The 21096-nt window shown below is 41.5% G+C and overlaps 1 protein-coding gene across 21 annotated transcripts in view; it reads right to left on the bottom strand.

Moving 5' to 3' along the window:
* Positions 1–17652, bottom strand: part of cast (calpastatin) — a 40219-nt gene extending 22567 nt beyond the window's left edge. For 2 of the 21 annotated variants that reach the window (XM_071918914.2, XM_071918900.2), the window contains exons 1-2: positions 17444–17647; positions 15549–15632 (exon numbers count right to left, since the gene is read on the bottom strand). In XM_071918914.2, coding sequence (XP_071775015.2) covers positions 15549–15632; positions 17444–17491 — 132 coding nt within the window. In that variant the 5' untranslated portion in view covers positions 17492–17647. Of the gene's footprint in view, positions 1–3423; positions 3584–10347; positions 10473–15548; positions 15633–16444; positions 16698–17443 lie in introns of those variants that run through there. The other 19 variants (XM_071918909.2, XM_071918910.2, XM_071918917.2 and 16 more) reach the window with 16 other exon arrangements.
* Positions 17653–21096: the final 3444 nt, after the last annotated feature.

Here is a 21096-nt window from a genome sequence, read left to right on the forward strand (position 1 = left end):
ACTTTGGAAATAATTCTAATTTTTGCTACAGGTAAGGAAAGCCCTAAGACACCTCTAACACTTCCCAACCTAATTTAGCACTTTACTCACCCAGCATGTTAATGGACAATATAGAGTGATAAAATAACATGGGTATATAACTAGGTGAGGAATCAAAAATATAAAAAGTTAACATGAGGTCCTTAACTTCCCCAACTTCTGTAAACACCATGCAAATTCATGAGGCATATTTAGTTACAGGACTTAGCAGAACTTAATCTACTCATCTACTCCTTAACTGATCCCTGAGGTTCAGATTAGCTTATCTATAGCTAAAACAGAGGTTTGTTATACTCACCTGATCCTGACTGAACTGTCTGTGCTCACCTGAGACCCACCCAAACTCTTTGTAATCTTTCTGTCTGTTGACTCCTAACTGCAGCATTCCAACATTTCACATGCCTCCCACAGCAGACTGGTCTGAGCTTACAGAAGGAAGCTCTGTGCTTATAGAAAACAAACTGTCCATCCATAGACACACAATGCATATGCAGGCTGCTTTTAGCACATGCCATGAACATTATGCCGTTCAGATGGAGGCGCCTTACAGTAAATACGTATGTGTTTAAGATGGGTGGCGCCGGTGGGAATTGAACCAATAACCCTGACAGTGTTAGTGGCATGCTCTACCCACTGAGCTGTACAGGACCACACGTTTCTCATGCAGCCAGCAGTGGCCATACACAGACGTGATCAGAGTGCACAAGAAATGTCATACAGCTGTACCTGGTTGAAATTAGGTCTTGGCAGGGGAAGGGGACGATAGGTGCCGTGTGTCTGTTTTATAAGATATGAAAATATTGTGGCTGTCAAACAGGAGTTCACAGAGTCAAACAGAGTCGACAGACATAATGTACAGTAAACCCATACAGCAGTACAGTTGTAGACTCATTTCATCCCACTGACACACAACATTAACACTTGTAAACACCAAAACACATTTGAATGCACACACACAAACAAACAAACACACATACATTGCGCGCACACACACACACACACACACACAGAGCCCAACTCATCTCCTCCATAACACAATGGTGTCCATAGGTTTAAAATACATAGGCATTCCAAAAGCCCATACAGGGGTTTATATAGACCTGTGGCATGGCATGTGGTCAGTTCAACAGAAGACCCCCACCCTTATCTCCTGGTGAAAATCATGAACCCTAACCCATTGTCCTCATAGACATCAGTGGTCACAAACACCTGCAGCTATAAGGTCCTCTTACACCTGTTTTAACACATTGGGGTCTTGTAAGTATCCCAGGATTTCTGTCATCCATCACACTGGTGGACAAAGTAATCGCAACAGAACAAATGGTTCATGTGAAGATCAACAAGGAGAGGGAATGTCCTCAGAGTGCCAGTGATCTCTGAGTTGATTGAAAGTTGAGAAGTTGCAGCTGTAGTCCACTGCAATTAGTGGAGGACCAAAAAACAAAACAAAAAAAAAAAACGTACAAAGCAAAGGGCACTGTGTTGGAGGGCACTCTGGTCGGTGCATTAGACAGACCCTGTCCATAACCATGCCTGCTTTCTGTGACACATGACACCCACATACACACACACTCACCCACAAGTACCACATAGCACAAAGCTGAGGGCTATAGCTCCTGTAGCAGTAACCAGTAAACACAACACTGGCTTACGTAGTTGATAACTGGACACCAATATCAGCATGGCAGTGCTTCTGGGAAAGCTGGGGCCTCCCACCTTCCGCAACCAAAATGAGTGTGGCCAAAATAGACACATGGTGGATTTCAGAGTCAAATAGACTGCATATATTTCTATCACATTACTCGCACAACCAATGCACTGCACTAAGGTAATGTGGATAATGGAAGTACAGTGCCATTTGAAACCATTGCCCATTTCAAAACGCCATTCTTCCACTTTGACAAATCATCAGATGGAAACTCTAGTTGAAGCGCTCGCTCTGAAGCTTGGCACTCAAGTCCCTTTCCTGTTATGGACGGGTATAATGCACAGAGATGTCAGATCATACAGGGCTGCACTCTGAGGTCGCCAATGCACTTTATGAGCCAATGATATGATGCACATTAATTCACAACATATTTGTCTGTCAGCAATGAAAAAATGATGCAGTTTACCCAGAGCTTACCCAACAATAGTGATTAAAGCAGTAGCTTGGGCTCTCGAGGTTGGTTATGAAAACTGATGACTAATGCTGGGCCCCACCCCACAGACCACAAACAGACACATGTGAGGAAGGCTGGGTACAGCGCCCTAGCTGCTGCCATGACTTTAATATAGCACTGGCAACTTGACGAAATGGTCGATAGTGAAAATGTGAATCACCTCATCTCAATGGCAGCAATGACGAGAGCAGCAGTGGCACAAGCCAAGAACCTGGAGTAGGACTTTAAAAGTAGCAACAAAGCTAACTGTGGACTGGATCTTTAGTGCAGGGCTGCATGACAATGAACATTATTGCTGTAGGGAATTCTTCAAAAGTAAACAGACAGCTGAATAAACTGAAGACAAAGTTCATTTAGTTAGTTAAACCTAATTTAATATCTATGCTAATGTTTATGGATAGTCATAGTCACTAGCTTGTCCAGTTGCTTGTGAGCTGGCACTCTGAGGGCACTCTGTCGGTTTTATGTTTTAGTTATTGGATTATACTGCCTCATTCTGCATAATGTGCAATATGTTATTACTCATTAATCAGTTTTACTCCTTTCTTGGAAACTACCATACACTTTACCTGGTATGTTGGATGGATGCATGGATCCAGTGGTGAGCAAGGTTAGTTGATTCTCCATCAAATACAAAGAGCAGAAATGTCAGACTTTTACTTTGCTGTATTTGTACTGTATTTGTCTATCGAGTGCATACTGAAGAACATGTTTTTATCAACACAAAGCAACCGACCCTGGCTTGAAGAAGCCTGATAATGTCACAGGATTCTTTGCCTAAACCCACACAGAGGAGTATTGTCAGCCCACTGACATATGTGGCATATTATTGATAGAGCTGCTAAAATAGAACAGAAGCTCAGAGGCAACGCTTGAGCTGATTCCCTTAGTTTATACACACAGTAACAATATTTAGTTCTTTGCCAAGTTTCCCAAGCTTTCCTCGACTTGACACGTAAACAGATCTAAATGCTGTAGACGTTGTCGTCTCACAAAACATACCACGCTGAATTGTTGTTAAATATGCCTGCACATACACAAAAGTTGCCAAGTCTGTGATCATAACAGCTGCTGTCAAGTAATCGAACTGCCATACAAGCCTTCAAAGTGATTTGACAGGTATGAGTCAAACAGGAAGCCCTTCAGCACATACAGACGGGCACAAAAACACACACATTTACAAAAGAGCAAGCATGAAGGGCAGCACTGGCTAGGTACATACCATAGGTTTGAGGTTGAGTGTGTATCCTCTATATATATGGCTGTGTATATTGCCAAGCTGCTCTCTTGAGGCTCGTTTACCTTAGATTCCCTCTGGTAGAAGTCTATACCGTATGTCACATACACACACATGCACACATACACTTACATGTACACATAAACACACTATAGACACACGCCCCAGCAGTGAAAAACTTGCTGCTCCTCCTATTGGAAGCAGCCCAACAAGCTTGTGCTGCTGAAGCCCCTCCTCTTCTCCCACAAGGCAGTGGATCAGGCTCAGTCAGATTGGGTGACCAGACACACAAAGCCCACCCACTTCTCACTGCTGGCCAGGAAAAATAAATAAGCCAAGTCAGTTTCCATGTGTGAGGGAAACTTTGGGCTGGGTCAGAGTGTGTGTGTGTGTGTGTGTGTGTGTGTGTGGGGGGGGGGTAGTAGCTTGATAAGAGACACAATGGCCTACATAAAGATATCTTAAAGATATCATAAAGATATCACCACCACTTCACAGGGTGAAGTGGTGGTGATTACTAGGCAAAAGTGGATTTGCTGCAGCAGGCTTGTTTGGCAGAGCTTGGGTGTGTCTGGTACACTCACTGCTTAGGAATCTAGACTGCAGAGCCACTCAAACAACAGAGACAGCGAGAGGGAGAGTGTGCGTGGAAAGAAAAGGAGAGAGAGACAGAGACAGAGAGAGGGAGGGAGGGGAGTCACGTCACATCTAGCCCAAACCACACCCTTTATACAGGAAACAAGAGCAAACAATTTAAGAAAGAAAAAGATGTTAGGAGGACGAGACTGAACTGAAACAAGGTGTTCACCCCAAAACGAGTCCAGACATGCTTCCTCTCCACATTGCAGCTCTTCAAAGTCATGCAGCTATAGCCTCAAAGCAGAGAAACAGCCAGGAAACGCAGCTGCTGGACACCAGCCAGGGGTTATGTAAGAATTTTGGAAAAACATGGTGGCGTCATCTTTCGCCTCTCTAGACGTGAGCACCGCAGATTCCATCGATTAATTGAAAGTTCAGTACCTGAGTTCAAGCAAAAGTGAATCCAGAGACTTTAACTTCTTAGGTGGAGCATTGTGATGCACTCAGCACCAAAATCTTAAAGGGAACACGTCTGCAGATCAAAAATGTTAAAGGGGAGGGCTGAAGAAAGCGGCACCCCCTTGTGTCTAAGAACATATATAGCACTTAGATGAAAATGAATGGAGGATTGTTTGTGTGTGTGTGTCTACAACTGCTCTGTAGGCTTATTGTATGTCTGTCAACTTATCTATCAGGCTGTTGTTTTTGTTGCATGAGTGTGGAGACTAGACTCCTACAGACTGGACCGTTTTTGCCTCTGTTCAGATGACAACATTCAGTAAAATGGCAGATGACTGCTACATGTTTCTCTGCCCAGGAAAATAAATTCATGCAAATCAATGCAAAGGAAAATAATTTTGCGGATGTTTGGACGGCATAATAGTTGTAGTGCTCTGCTGAATGCACTGCATGTGAATATCAGCCATGAGATTAAAAAAAATAATCCCTGGGGGTTAATTTCTCTAAACTATGTGCTTCCTGAATGACTACAGCCAGCCTGTAGAACTAGAATTTTGATGAATGCTGAAGATTTAATCCCTTTACAAGTTATACAAGTATTATCAAAGGGTAAACTATAACATGGGGGAAGATGAGACAGGAACAAAACAAAACAAAACTGGTACTGGGTGGTCTATGCTGCCATGGAAAACTTTTTCAGTATTCAACAACAGACAACTGAGCAGATTCTGTCCTGCAGTAGGTAGACACTGATACAGCATTTAGCAGAGGACTTTGGCATGTGGGATTTATTGTCCAATACATTTGGAAATGTGTAAAGAGACAGAACTTTACCCTTTTTATGTTACCACAAACTGCTCTTTACAAGCAACAAGAAAGCATTTCCTGAAAGCATCATTAACGTGAGCATGAATGAACTGGTTTTATAGTATAGTTAGTATATCCTCTGTTTAACCATCAGCCAAGTCGAACTAGATTATCACCTTAAACAGGGATACACAGGGGTCAGGAGAAGTGCATGGTAGATGTATTAGAATGGGACCTCAGCGGTTTCTCCTTGAGAGGCAAACAGCCTTGTGTCTGCATTCCTCCGGCCATATTCTATTTGTCTAAAAATATCTTAAAAAGGACAAGTAGTGGAACCACTCACCTCGACTTATTATGCAATCTTTGCCCTGGCATCTCTTTGATAAGACATATTTGTGTCTGTTGTGGGAGACTGCCGAATAAATCGCCTGATACATTCCTGCCCCCGACTGACTCTAATAACACAAGAACAGCCTATCCTCTGCTTCTGTGTATCTCTGTGTGTGTGTGTGTGTGTGTGTGTGTGTGTGTGCGTGCGTGCGTGCGTGCATGTTTGTGAAAGAAAGCTGCATGCTTACGCCTTACTTGGTAACCTTTAGTAACAATTATCTCTGTTGACAACTAATGAGCTAAACCAGACCATGGACCCGCCCATCTCCAGGGATTGACCAATCAGGAAATCTGAAGTTGAGAACAGTGGGAGGTTTCTAGTCTGAAACTCAAGTTCTGTTTCTAGGAGTTCACAGGCAAACTCAAAATGGTGGGCTACAGGGTATTACTGTTTCCTAAACCTGTGGGAAAGCACAAGACTGATAGCAGTATGTTTAGTGGCACTAACAAAGTGAGAGTGTGCTGTGAAAAGTGTTTTGCATTGGAAATACAAGGATACATCGTTGCCAAAATATATTGGAGGTTATTAAAGTGTGTGTGAAACAGGCCTTGTCTGACTATAAAAGCTGGCCTTTACCATGTTCCTTTGGAGTACACAAGTTCCTATAAGCAGCTACCGTTTGTGTCCCATAAATATTAAAAACTAGCTGTCACCATTCTAAATATTGTACCTACTCACTCCAATGTCACTCTAGCCCCTCTCCTCCCCTCCTCCTCCCTACAGCCACCACCACCCCTCCATACACACGCTCATCGCCCCAAACAGACCCAGAAACAAACACAGTTAACACTGCTGAAGCCACCTTTCCTTAAAGGAGAATACCAGTGTCATTTAACGTTGTAGCCGTACATCTAGTTTACATTTTGCCCAATCATATGTCATTAGATTTTTTAACATTTACTCATTTTTCATTGTTTTTTAAATACAAATTTTATGTAAAACCTAGCTAGAAATTAACTGCTATAAACTGCTGCCCTAAATAAGACATGCATGTGACAATAAAGTTTGTAAGGTGACATGTTTTGAGGGATTATTTGCAGGAGGAGACTTCCATTTCTTCCTGTGGGTGTCAGGTGACTGACAGGAAGCAGAGCGTAACATAATGTGCTCAGTGATAGAAAAACACTCAACTCAATGTACAAACACAATGAAATAACGATAAAACAGAAACTTTGTCAAAACCAAATTTAGGCTTCATGTTTACTGTGATGGATAATCTAGCTCAGGCTGTTTTCAAGTCTATGGAAGCTGTTTTTCATACTGCACAAAAATGAATGTCAGCAAATGGCTTTCTCAGTGATTAAGGGCTACACTCATAAACTTGACTTGACTTGACTTCTTCTGAAGGGAGGAAAACGAGCCCTGACATCTCCAACTGCGCTGACTGTGTGCAGACACACCAGGAATAACTTAGTAAGTAGAGGGTCGACCTATTGGGAAAAACTTAAAAAATACTGGTATTACCCTTTAAAGTGTACAATTTCATAGTCCTGTAGGGCATTCTACTGTATCTAGGCACAGAGGTTTTTATTTAGTTTAGTTTTATTTTCAAGATTAATAACAACTTCAGGACATGATTCTGTCCACTAAAACTATGCAAAATTACTTCAACTTCAATAGTTGCTGTATGTATTTTCTGGGCACTGTGACTTCTTCTCTTGCACTACTTAACTGCTGGCAATTGAACTTGGTCTTAAAATTAATCTTATAATATAATACTGCTGCACCCCTTTGTAATAGGTGTGTCTGCTTAAATTCTAAGATGCAAAGTAATGTCATACTCTTCAACACTTTTACAATCCTCTCTCTCAGTATCAACCTACATTTCTCTTTCTCTCACAAGCTTGCTTTTTCTCTTCTCCTTCTCTCTTCTCTACAACTCCCATTCTCTGGTTTTCCCCTCGGCATCCATGTCTCTCCCACTCTCTTTAAACCAGGGATATTCTTTGCTCTGCTGGATGTCTGTGTACCATCTATGAGTCTAAATTTAGCACTGTACATTCTCCCTGGTTTGTTTACCCACATTCTCCATCCCACACTTAAACACACAGAAGTAAATTAACTTTTTCTACTTACTGAGAAACCTTTCTACTGTCGGTATGCTAGCTAAAACCTATGTCTTACCCTTGCATGCTTGAATAAACGAGTTTCAAACTGTTTGCCAGATGTTAAACAAGTGGAACGAACAATATTTAAAGCATTATAGCCATTAATTGCTAACAACCTCGAGATAGAGATGTCAGCAATTAGCTCATAGTATTCAGTAGCTTGCTAAGCCAACATGTCATCACCAACTTCTAGCTTGCTACTTTCATGTGTTTGTGTGAAGACTAATGCCGAGCATCTCAATGATTATATCACATTACAATTTCCAGTGACTGCACGGCTGCTGCAGCTTTCATTTCCTATCCTTACTTGTCGGGTAAAAACATCATGTGGCAGGAGCACTAGCTTTTCCTCAAGCATAACAGATGTAAACAGACATGAGAGCAAATGTCCAAAAAACTTTGTGCTGAGCAACAACACCCTGCTAAAGCACATTCTCAGGTAAGCCCAGAGGCCTGGAAGCTCTGCCAGAGGTGCTTTTATATAATCAACATGACAAAAGCCTGTGAGCGTGATCGGATTAGATCAGCAGTCAAGCTCAAGCCAAACTGTACGTGAAGCGAGAAATCTGACAGCACGAGACTCCATCACTGGCCTGTGGGATAAACACTACATCTAATTATGTGGTACAGGAAATGCACATATGTAGCTGCAACACAAGTGACTGTGCACACACGCCCATACAATATGTTCTCTCTCTCTCTCTCTCTCTCTCTCTCTCTCTCTCTCTCACACAACAGCCTGAGGGTGTATCACTCTGATCCACGTGCTGGAGAGTGTTGTTCCCTCCCCTCTCCAGGCAGACACATGTCATTAATAAAGCTGTTTCCCTATAACATGGGTATTCATACATTATTCATATATTATACATTATCAAATTTCGTCGCTTCGACTTGGGTCGAAGAGGAGAAGAATACCCAACACCAGAATTTCATTAGGGCAAATAGGGCGAATCTATGGGCTTTCAAATAGAGGGGAATAGGACACTCTTTTCTATTGCAGCCTTTGATTTAGGCTGATAAGACAGGTGTATTATATCTATGTACGTATGTATAAGCAAAACATAACCAGCATTTCAGAGATACTGTTAAGTATGTTATCAGTAGGTCTTAAATAATTAAGATTTACACAGTAATGCAGGATGTGATTTAGTGAGGAATAGAACATATTGCAGTACTGTAAGTACGGAAATTGCTGACCATTGCATCAAAGTATGCAACCATAAGTGTGAAGGGTCAAGACTGACGTATACCACATCCACTTAGCTAGTAATGGGTGTGTGTGTTTGACAGAGAAGTGCACTGGACATGTGGATAAGTGTGACACCATTGTCTCGTTGTCATCATTGGACATTATTGTGATGGTTATGAATGCGCCGTCAAGATATGGTTTCCCAGTGGCCGTTTCCTGTCACTGTAATGATAGGTACCAGATGATAGTGAGCTGGGGTGGGAGGCAAAATGCAATCCAGGCCTGGGAATCTGGCTGAAAACAACACACAGCCTCCCACCAAAAAAGAGAAGATAGGTTATCTCCGTCCAGTCCTCTTCCCAACCAACCCGCACTAGTTGTGTAACCTTTAACACATAGTGTGACTCACACTAAGCTAACTCAGCGCTGATAACAAAAGTACTGACAGCAGGATAGACAATAAGTCTATCATCTATCACCACTTTAGGTCACTTTGTCTGCCAGACATGCATGAAAATGTTACACAAGATAATCACATTGAGCCCTCAGTACATGACAAACATGCAATTTTAACTATTGTAAAAAAAAAAACACCTAGACGTATTCCAACTCACACACCCATTTGGGATTGCTCCATCACTGCTGATAATCATGGGAGAATGCCGATTCAACATTCAAACTATTTCTTATGAAAATGAAAACAGCACAGTCTGCACTTGTTAGAAACACTCTACTTGTATAAAAAAACACACGCCTATCCCCTTAGAAACCATCAAAACATCAAAACAGGCGTCCATCCACATTTCCTGCAGACAGACACAACTGGCAGCAAACATGTCCTCAACAACGCAGGCCTTGTCCCAGCCTTGGCTTAATATCTCACTACTACAAAACACACTCTGGCTCTAAACTCCCGGAGGTTGACCGGGAGCCTCTCACATTCCAGCCCTCCTCACCTCCCAGCCGAGAGAGAGAGAGAGAGAGAGAGAGAGAGAGAGAGAGAGAGAGAGAGAGAAAGAGTGAGAGAGAGAGAGAGAGAGAGAGAGAGAGAGAGAGAGAGAGAGAAAGAGAGAGGGGAGGTCTGACTTGGATTGGTGCCAAGACAGTTTTCCTCCTGACGTGCCTTCCCGTATAAGTCCTTTGCTAAACATACAAAACCCATGCACAGTAACACTACCAGTACTCATTCACAACTGCGAACACAACATCTCAAATACACGTACCCTTATGTTTGCAGACTAACTTACGTTAACATAACAAAATACACGTGGATACTTTGGATAAGTTGCTCAACACATACAATAGCACACACACACACACACACACACACACACAGACAGGCAGACAGACAGACACATACACACATATGGACACACCTGCTGCTCCACGGCCACATCCTGAAGGGCCGGGGTGTCCCGCGGGCCTCGGATCCAGCTCAGTAACTGGCCCATGTTGGCTGAATGTGCCTCCGAGTGTGTGTGTGTGTGTGTGTGTCAACCTCTGCCTAGTCTGTCGGCTGCAGCATGCTCCCAACACACAGGGAACGGAGTGGGACAGGGGGCAGGGCAGAGGGAAGAGGGGGCGTGGCCGGAGAGCAGAGGGGGCTGGGGGAAGGCTGAGACGTCGGCATGGTAGTCAGAAGAGGCCGGGCCGTAACTCTCTGGGCTATAAAGGGAACAGCGCTGACCGGGGACTGTCACCCATCTGATGAGGGGCCACATCTGAGCCTCTTCTCAGGGAAACAGATACTACTCTGAGCACACACACAAAAATATGCATGGTTGGGCAGATGCATAAAGATATTTTAACCATCAATGTAATGCTCGCTCAGTCTTACCTGCTAAAATATCCAACCTACTTATCAAGAAGCACACACCCACATCTCTCCAACACACACAGGAATACATAATATGCACACATAGAGACAAATGCTTATGTACACATTCACTCACAGCAATAAAAGACAGCTTGTGGAACCACCCTGGCTGCCTAATTGCCTAGGAGAATATAGGGAGGGGCGCGACTTTAGTTTGATATCACAGCTGGGTCAACTATCTGCCAAGTGAGGCCAAGTTCAGCTAAAAACTTTATCGATCATGTATTTTCATAACCTCAGGAGGCTAATACTGAGAGGCAAATCAAAGAGAATGCCAGCAGTATTTCCTAGACCTGGGTCACTTCAACATGCGATTACTCAGTTGAAATATTAACTGTATCAATCAATAGTTACTGATTGAGCCACTGAAAAACGACCAATTCCCTTGGCAAATGGAGGGAATTTCAATGTGAGTGACCCTGCACATCAAAACTGCCAAGAAACATGTATGCCAGTGCTAAAAAAAAATGGTTGCGACTGTTGCGGAATCAGAGTATACTATTCACTGCTGTACCAAAAGTGCAGAAGTCATGACAAATAATTTTGCAAAGGCTTAAGGCATGGGTGTTGCCTCTCTGAAGTTTCACCTTCCTTATTACTTTACTAAGAAAGCAAATTTTGTATAAGCAAATATTCGGCAAACTGCAGGAATGGAAAGATGGAAATGTATTCTATAGCACATTTCGAACACCTTTGAAAACACTCTAACTGAGATTATGAATGAAAAAGTCCCCACAAAGGTGTGAACAAGTATAGTCAGGTGTTTATGAAGCTGTCATGTTGCTCCTATTGTTGTCATGTCACTCCTATTATTCCAACAGACCACAAGTAATTGCAAAGCAGTGGGAGTGCAAAGTACAATTCCAGCCGTATCTCTGAGCCTATACCTAACCCATGACTTCACTGCATTGTGTGTCCCTTTGGGTAGTGCCTGGGTGGGGTGTGCAGACAATACAGTCTTTGAGTGAGTCACTGTGATAGAATCAGTCCGTAGCCTAAGAGCTGAACCTTTCACTCAAAAGCGGCCATTGTTTCAGCAGCACCTCTCGGCGAAAAAATTGAAATATTCATGTTTCGACAACGTACTGTAAATGAGTTTAAACCAAACAGACGTGGTAACACTCCTGTTTGTACAGCAGACAGGTTGAATGGTCGCTAAGCTTCCATTTCCCAGAACAATTTTGCCCGTTAAACCGCGCCATATATAAGGGTATAAGACTGGCAATTGCAACCTGTAACATCATATACACAGTGGGAGGAACACAGTATGGAACATATGACGGAGCCTGTTAAAGGATTCCCATAGTAGGTGCAATATGATACAGAAACTGACTGGCTGTGAACCACATTCCTGTCGGACTCCTTTACAGAATTAAGACACAAACATATAAATGAATACCAGTGGATTCCAAATGATTAAAAAAAAAACAGAAAATAACTAATGTGTGTTTAGTTGAATGATGTTTTAAGGATGTCACTCTATATACATTCCACTTCTGATGTACAGGGTGTTCACACTGCGAAGGAATGAAGTCATGCTGGTCTGCTTTGTTGTTCTCTTCTGCACCTGACAGCTTGAAAACAGACAAAGCTACAGGTACATACATGGACCTATGTAGCTGTACATACCTGTTGTAATGGACACACACACACACACACACACACATATGCATAGACAAACATGCTCACGAACACACATGCAAACATGCGCACGCATACTCAAAAACACACACACACACACGCACACACATTCCAAACTTTGCGTTACCCACCCACAGCAGAGCACACTCCCTACAGACACACCTTTCAGCGATGTGACATGTCAGCTAAACCAGCCTGTAGAACGAGCTGTTGCATCATGGGAAAGAGTCGTCTTGGAACCTCCCTAGGATCTACCTGAGCTTTTAATCTTTTTTATGGGATGTGTTGTTGTAAAGGTAGGAGGATGGGACTATATATCGAAATTCAATATATCGCGATAAAAAACGATGTGCATCGTGGGGCAGAAAAATGAATCGCAATATCAGCTACATTTTATTCTGCTGTAGTAATCATATGGAATCGTATCCTGAGTTAAGCATATTGTCCCACCCCTAAAAGGTAGATCTGGTTTCTCATCAGTTACTTATATTCAGGTTCACAAATAAAGACTCAATCACACGAACTGGCAAGAAGGACAACTCACTGCTTCCTCATAAGCACAACATTTACCAATGCACAGCAATATGATGCACCTATCTCCTGATAGCTGCATTATTTTGGGAAATAAAATTAGTTAGTGGAATGAAGTTGAAGGAAGAATTACCAGATGTTGTCAACAATGTGTGTGTGTGTGTGTGTGTGTGTGTGTGTGTGTGTGTGTGTATGAACGTAAGCGTGCGTGTGTAACTGGACTCCCCTGCTGAACTGGCTCTCATCTCTATATATAGATCCATGTCGTACTTCAGTCACCACTAATTCTGCCATACTAGCTCTGACACCTTCAATCGCCGTCCGTCACCGCCTCACAGAGCGGGTCCCTTCGGTTCGTGTCCCCACTGCTGTTTGACAGACATACAGGGTTTGTATATCCACCTGCTAACATGCTAATAGTACCATGGATAGATAATACATGCCTTATCATTCTCTTTTCCAGAAAATGTGCAATACATAATGTACAATTGCTATGCAAATAGCAGTTTGCAGATACATATAATCATAAATCTGCTAAGTAAGGCTAATTTTACATCAGCAATTTGACAATAAATATCAGCAGCAAAGACTGTGCATGTTTGTGGTTGATCTTGATCTCATTAGAGATGTGTTCACATCTCTCACTCAATGAAGTGACGCTATTACATCATCAACGCTATTATTACTGTGAAAGTGACCACAGTGATATTTGGCAACAGGCAAAATGCAGCAGTGCAGCAGTGATGATATGGGTCTATCACAACGCTCCATCAGCAGAGTAATCACACAAACAATTAGGCCTACAGCTCTTTCACAGCCTCATTTTGTGACCCAATTTATTTCATTGCCACTGGCATTGAGGAGCCACTATTAGGGCCTAAACATAATTTTAAACCTAGGTCTACATCTATTTCACTCACTAATCTTTTACATCATTAACTATATGATTACTTTTGGTCTGAATATGGGCCATATTTTTTAAAATAGCATGCCAAACTATCAATAAAGTGAATCTCAAAATGCCTCTTCACTTTCAGCAGCCTGGTGCAGATTCACCTGGAAATCTTCAGGGCCTCTGAACCCCAAAAGAGCTGAGAAATTACTCTTATTGATAGAACAGTGCAACCTGTGTATTAAAGTGGAAATTTGAATTACTGAATATCAACTGAGTGACATAATCTAGAAGTACTAATACTGATTGCGTACTTTCTTATGTTGCATGGAAATATATTTTTTAATATTTCCTGGAAAACAGAAAATGGAAAGGGCAACTATCTTGGCAAACAAAGAAACTACTCTGGTAGAATTTCATATTGCATTTCAATTTGTAGCCTACCTGTACTTTTTAGATTGGATTACATATTCATCTCAGTGAGAGGTTACAAATGCTAGTATACTGCATTTTCTCCCATAAAAGGTTATGTGCATGCCACTGTAGAAAACCAGAAATGATAAAGATGATCTTTATGGCATTTCTGCTTTAGTAGACAGTTCACAGTGAAAAAAGACAGAAGGATGGGAGAGAGGGGATGCAACAAAGCAACAAAGGTTCCAGTCCAGAAGTTGCCCTTTTAGAGAGTTTCGCTCCTGCCCCTTTCAGAGTCTGTGCATGCCACTGGGCTTGCCAATATAGGCCAGCAATCATACTAATTAGTCCAAGTCTTGAGCCATTTTCCACCTCTTAACATCAAATTGGTTAAGTCATAATAAGATTACCGCATCCATACAAATAAAGGCATCACACATCAGCCTATAAGAAGTTAGGTGAGATTTTGTCAAAGGTTAGGCCAGGCTCCTCTAACTATTTATTAACAAGACATTTTCATTTTTGACATTATATGCAATCCGCACAGTTATATAGACTAAGCCCTAAGCTGGCACTCCTTGCTAGGAATTTTTAGGTTAGGTCAATAGGTCTCTAAGAGCATTCTCTGAGTTGTTTGGAGATATTTTCTGTGGTATTGGGTGTAGCATAACATTCTTCAGAGTGCACATACAACCTGTTTGTCTCATTACTAGAGCTGAACAACTATGGTAGCAGGTAAGTCCCAGGCAGCCTTGTGAAACTAGATCAGTGAGGTGAACAGACGGTTGGTTTTGCAGACAAATGGTTTTACCTGTGGATTCAGAACCTGTTGGCTCACTAGAGGGAGACAAATGCAAATCTCAAGTTGCCTACCGAACTGGTATGACATCTTGTCATTGGCCCTTAAATTCAGAACAAAAAAGCAACCCCAGTATCTCATCTGCAGTAATGTTGGTCTATTGTGCAGCTGAAATACAAAATCATTGTTTTTTCACTCCTACACTTGCTGTTTTATCTATCCAAAATTATCTAAACAGGATCATGTCCTGATATTGAAACACACCCAGCACATTATAGCCAAAATAAACCTTTTTTTCAAGCCTCTGGTATGGCAGGCAGTAAGATAATCATATACAACTTTTCTTCATACATTTCAAAGTGAATTTATGAGACAACACAGGCAATTTTCGTGGTGAATCCTTTGAGAGGGGTGAAGTCAGTACCTTGGCATGGGACCCTGCAGTGGCAAAGTAGGAGGTAGACCTGCTACTATGGACTCCGACTGGGGAAGGATCTGCTCCTCCATGCTACACACACACACACACACACACACACACACACATAAACATACACCCAGTTGTATTGATAAGTAATCCTTTGAAGGCTGAATGACTTTTGGCACTAAATTCAATGGAACATCTCTTCAGGATGTAGTAATTTCAACTTATTTTGTGGTTTATTAAGTTTATTAAGTTAAGTTGCAGTTGTCAAATATTTGTTTTGCAAGTGGTGATCTTATTTCTATTGTTGTCTCTTAACCATTTTTCAAACAAATAAAAAACAACCATGCATTAGTCTAAGATGTGCCACAGTGTTCAAGTATGTATGTAGCATTAAGCATATATGTCATTCCAAATAATGTGGTTTAATGTTATGAGAGCTTAAGCATTGCCATAAATTGGCTGGAATGAGTTGAAATACTGTAACATTACATAACAGTACTTCTGACCCCAACAGAGTGACCTTAAGGAGTAAATAGATGGGCTAGGCAATGTATTCAATCCTATCTCATATTAAAAGTTAAACAGTGACACACCCTGACATATCAGTATTGTACCTGACAGGATATGGACCAAGCCTTTAGCCTGTGCCAAATTAATGTCATTCTTTTCTAATCAAAAGTTCCCTTGTGTATGCCAAGTTTTTACAGAGCTTTCATCAACATAACTCATCTTCTTCAAGACTTGTTGCGCCGCTTTCATTACAGTACAATAAAACTAGACCTGCGTCAATACAACTGCCAAGGTTTAGCCTACCTAACACTTACTGACATGTATAGCCAGAGGGTCAAAAAGAAGAGAGGGTTGAATGTACAGTTAAATATGTGGCATGTACTCACAAGGCTCGTCCAGTATGCTGCGTACGCCATGGGGGATCTGGAGGCGAATCTACAAACTGGTCTAAAATAAATACACTGCCAATCTCTCCTGGTTTTACCACAGGATTACTCTCATGCATCCAAAAGCAGAGCGCCACTCCCCGCAAACTTCAAATAAAGTAGACAGATAGTAACAAATGGCGTCCAGCCTACTGAACCGACGAACGGGTTGCAGCAATGTGACAAGGGGTCGATTTGCATTTACTCTGCTATAATCCTTTTCCAACAGGATCTGTGGCTCTTCCGCATAAGCAAAGAACAATCAAGCATTGCCTGTATATGTAACTTCCCAAACCAGCGGGCATACTTGGGGGATGGAATCAACCATTGCATAATCCATAGCTAAACGAGGTTTTTTTTCACCTCAAAGGCACCTGACAACTTACCTTTGTTTCCACAGAATGAATGTTTTGAGCATCTTCAGCAAAATGCACACTTTGCTCAATAAGCATGCATAGCCTACTTGTATCACATACTTGTTGAGCGCAAATTGCAATGTGAGTGGACATGAAAGTTCCTGCAATCAGGTCGATTGATTCAACCATTTGCAGCGATCAATACATTGATTGAACGCTGATGCAGAATTCTACCAAAGCTCAGCGGTGCAGCGCCCTGCAGCACTTCTTAAACACATTGTTTGAGCCATAACACCCAGATTAACCCATGCTGCAAAAACACATGTCACTTATATTCCACAATATGCAGAGAAACTTGGTAAAATGTATTTGTGCATGTAGATGTCATTCATGTGAATGACATTTTGGATATGGTTATATGCAAGTAGGCTATATACAGATGCAGAATGTTTCGAAAGAACGTCATCTAGTCTATGTTTACAGTACTGGACATTGTTTGCATGTCTGAAACACTCGACATATTCTGAAGTAATCTATAGCCTTATGTAAAATAGGCTACATGTTTTCCGTATGGGAACGGCCATGCTAAAGAGGGAAAACTTACCTCCTTTGTATTTTTATGATGGCCATGGCTTCTCTTTTTATGTGGCATCTCTCTAAAATGCGATAAACTTTTTCAATTCCCAATTCGCCCTTTCAATCCTCTGCTAGGAAACAAAGAGTCTACGCCTGATCTGCCCCTTAGAGCCAAAGAAGTTGCCCCTCCCGCTAGGAAAACTTTCGACTTTGATTGATCAAAGTGGTTGCCATAACCAAAATTAAGCTTTGTGTGTGTGTGTGTGTGTGTGTGTGTGTGTGTGTGTGTGTGGGTGGGTGTGTGGGTGGGTGTGTGTGTGTCACATACTGGAGGTTAATGGAAGACATTGTGTTAGTCCTTTATCAGATGGAGCCCTTCCTTTCTACATGATGTTCAGACTCAGTGGACAGACAAAAACAACATCAACTTGGGAGTTGTAAGCTGCTGAAATACACTAACCGAGATCATAAGATGATAAACGGCCTACATGGACTGAATACATAATTTAACCCAGATTTAGAGATATAATTTTATTTCTTTGCTTAACATGCACTGCTGTTATCAGAAGGCAGTTACACAGTCCGAATTTTTCTCATGACGGGACCCGCCCCGCAGTTCAGGGAAGAGTTGACTCACCACCCGTGTTGTTTGGATTTTCCTCACAGTGAGCTGGCAGCATCATGCAGCTCCATGTTGCCCCCTGGTGGGAAGCAACAGCCTGTCGGGTCCTGTGGAACTGGAATAGGACAGAAACGGGTCGGGCCGGGGTCTGATCCTGGTGTGTCCCAGTGTGACAAGACTGATCTATAATAAAATAAAAATAATACAGTGTCTTGGGGTTAAATTCCTCCAGATATTAACAAGGGTACCAATAGTTTCTGGAGGGCATTGCATTGCATTTAGTCCTTTAACAATTTCGTTACATTACAACACATACAGTATTCCCATGAGCTAGATCCACTGATTGTGTTGCATCACATGCTAATGTTGTAATGTTAAGTACTATGTTAAAAGCAATATATAACTTCTCATTTTGAAGATGTGGATTTTATTGTGTTGTTCATTAATTATATCAACAGAAATGGTAAAACAATTAATATCCATCATCAATTTAACCATGTTTAATCAAGCCAATATGAGATATCAACTGATATCTCATATTAGGTTTTCGTTCACCAAAACTATTGTTCAAACCATCAGACTGATCAGAGTGTTTGGGAGAGGACAGAGGGACAGAGGCTCCTGGCACAAGCCTCACACAAACAATCTAATCAAATCTGAGCCTAATCAAGCATTGATTTATTAGCAGTAAATTCAGCCTCCGTAGCCCTAACAGCTGCTTTAAACTTTCATTTCTTCTGAAGACTAAACCATTCTACACAGAGGAAAGGCAGGTGTAACGGCAATGATTTATTTTGATGTAGTCAATTTGTAACAGGATAATTTTTAACAGATTGATCCCCATCACTGGCTGTTCTGTCCACAGTTGTTTTCTTGCTGTTGGCATGGCAACAAATGACGTGACGTAACTTTCTGCACTATAAACTTAACTGTTATGAGTTAATTGAAATCTTTGCATGAAGAAATATGATGTTGTAAATACATTGTTAGATTAAATTTATTTCTGAGTCATATCATAAATGATCCATCTTTTCCAAGATGCCATCAGAACAACAATATTGATTACTGAGATGTGTTAAGAGATAACAGAGAATGTGCTTTTACACAATGTGTCCAGTTTCTGAATGGTAGATTGAAAGAAAAATGAGAAAAGGCAAAAACCAAACAAAAACTTGTGTAACATATAGATCTTTTTTTTCATTTTGTTGTCAGTAATGATTTAGTTTTCAGACCCTCTGTCTAAACACAAATGAATATCTATTACTCTACAGAGAACGTGATCAGGTGTCTCTAAAACACAGACCAGCACTGAGATACATTCCTGTCTGATTTGTCTCTTTACATCTGACAACATGGTGGCTTTTTCCTCATCATCATTCATCCCTCATCTCAGTGATGAATGAAGTGATGACTTGGGTATCTGAGTGGCAACAGTGTCCGTCACACAGATGACTTCCAGAGACAAAGTCCAACTGACCTTCACACTGTCTGATAACAGTCAGAACCCAGCTCGCTCCACAACATCAATCAACAGCTTCCTCAGTGTATCATCCCCAAAATCACGCCAATCTGGATGACACCGGGTGACATTTTTACAGCTTCTTCTGATAACAGGTGACATTTTTACAGCAATATGATGTGGTGACACTGAATGAATGAAGCAGATTCTTAACCTTTGCTGAAACTGTTAGTTACAAGCACATTATTTACAGACCAATTATATGATTTTTGAAGGTGTGAATGAGAGGTCTGCTCCCTGACTGGCATTTACTCCAAAGTAAGAAAACTTTGGCAGCAAAAATCATTTTCAACCCATGAATCATTAAAACAGTTTTATTCTGTCATTTGAATACTTGAATTGATAGGTTTGAATTAACAGTCACACACAGTCAACAGGTCGCTCCTTAGTTTCCCAACCCACAGTAAATTTTCATTTCACTATAACACCAATCTGTATAAAATTAATGTACAGTATGTCTGACACAACTCAACATTAGTTCTTTTTAAGCAGCTTATTTTAGAGTAACACTTGTTGCCTTTGTCTTTTTCATTGGGTTTTTGACACTACTGTGGCTTGTGAGTGAAGATTTGCCACAGTTGCCGTCTGATGGCCGTATTGACAATGAAGATGACACAAGGAGGGGGTTGGCATGGCAACCATGTGTCCTTGATGAGTGTCACAGGCAGAAGAGACACACACAGGGTTGGCGAGTGACAGGGAGTACATGAGAGGTTACTGCAGGCTGGGAGAGTATTGATCCCACTCGCTAGTATGTGTCATGTTTAATTTATTGTTTTAATGATATATTCATGAGGAGATTGCACTACAGTGTGTTGCTGCATGACATGTTTCATAACCTCTCTTTTTAGGTCTTTTCTTGTTATGCTTTTATACCTTTGTGTGCATTATGTCTGGTAAAACTGCTGACAAATATGTGGATGATACCAGAATTAGAAAACAGAGGGTGGATCTATATATAAAATACTAATCAATAAACAACTGACAAAACTGCCAAGAACAGTTAGCTACATTATAAATATTATATAAGAATAAAATAACTGTACGATCAATAGGAAACAGGTTAATGTTTCACATGTAAGTGGTTCATTTGCCTTGCTTAAATTGGTTGAATTGTCTTCTCTATCACTTCTGGTCTTCATGTTCGTCATCCTACAGCCTGCAGCCGTTACCAGGGGCTTTCCTGTTGACTAGACCTGCACTGGAGCTGGAAAAAAAATAATTAGCTGACGACAATGGTTAGACCCGTGACCTCATTTGATGAATCGGTGTGTGCATTGGTTTTTTTTGTGTGTGTGTGTGCGTGTGTGTGTGTGTCAGTGGAATACGGAAGGCTGCATGAATGAGCTTTCTCAGTTAACTGAACTACACACCCGGTCAGCTCAGAGAAAAGGACAGAGGATGCTGAGAATCAATGAAAACAAAATCAGATTCGGTCCTCTGTAGTGAAGCCGTGTTCTCCTGCAACTCGCTGCTTACTATAATGTTCCACAAACATCAGCAGATGACAGAAGCTCTTCCTCCTGTTGGGTCTTTGGCT

Source organism: Centroberyx gerrardi, chromosome 5 (assembly GCF_048128805.1).
Source record: "Centroberyx gerrardi isolate f3 chromosome 5, fCenGer3.hap1.cur.20231027, whole genome shotgun sequence".
Taxonomy (NCBI): Eukaryota; Metazoa; Chordata; class Actinopteri; order Beryciformes; family Berycidae; genus Centroberyx; species Centroberyx gerrardi.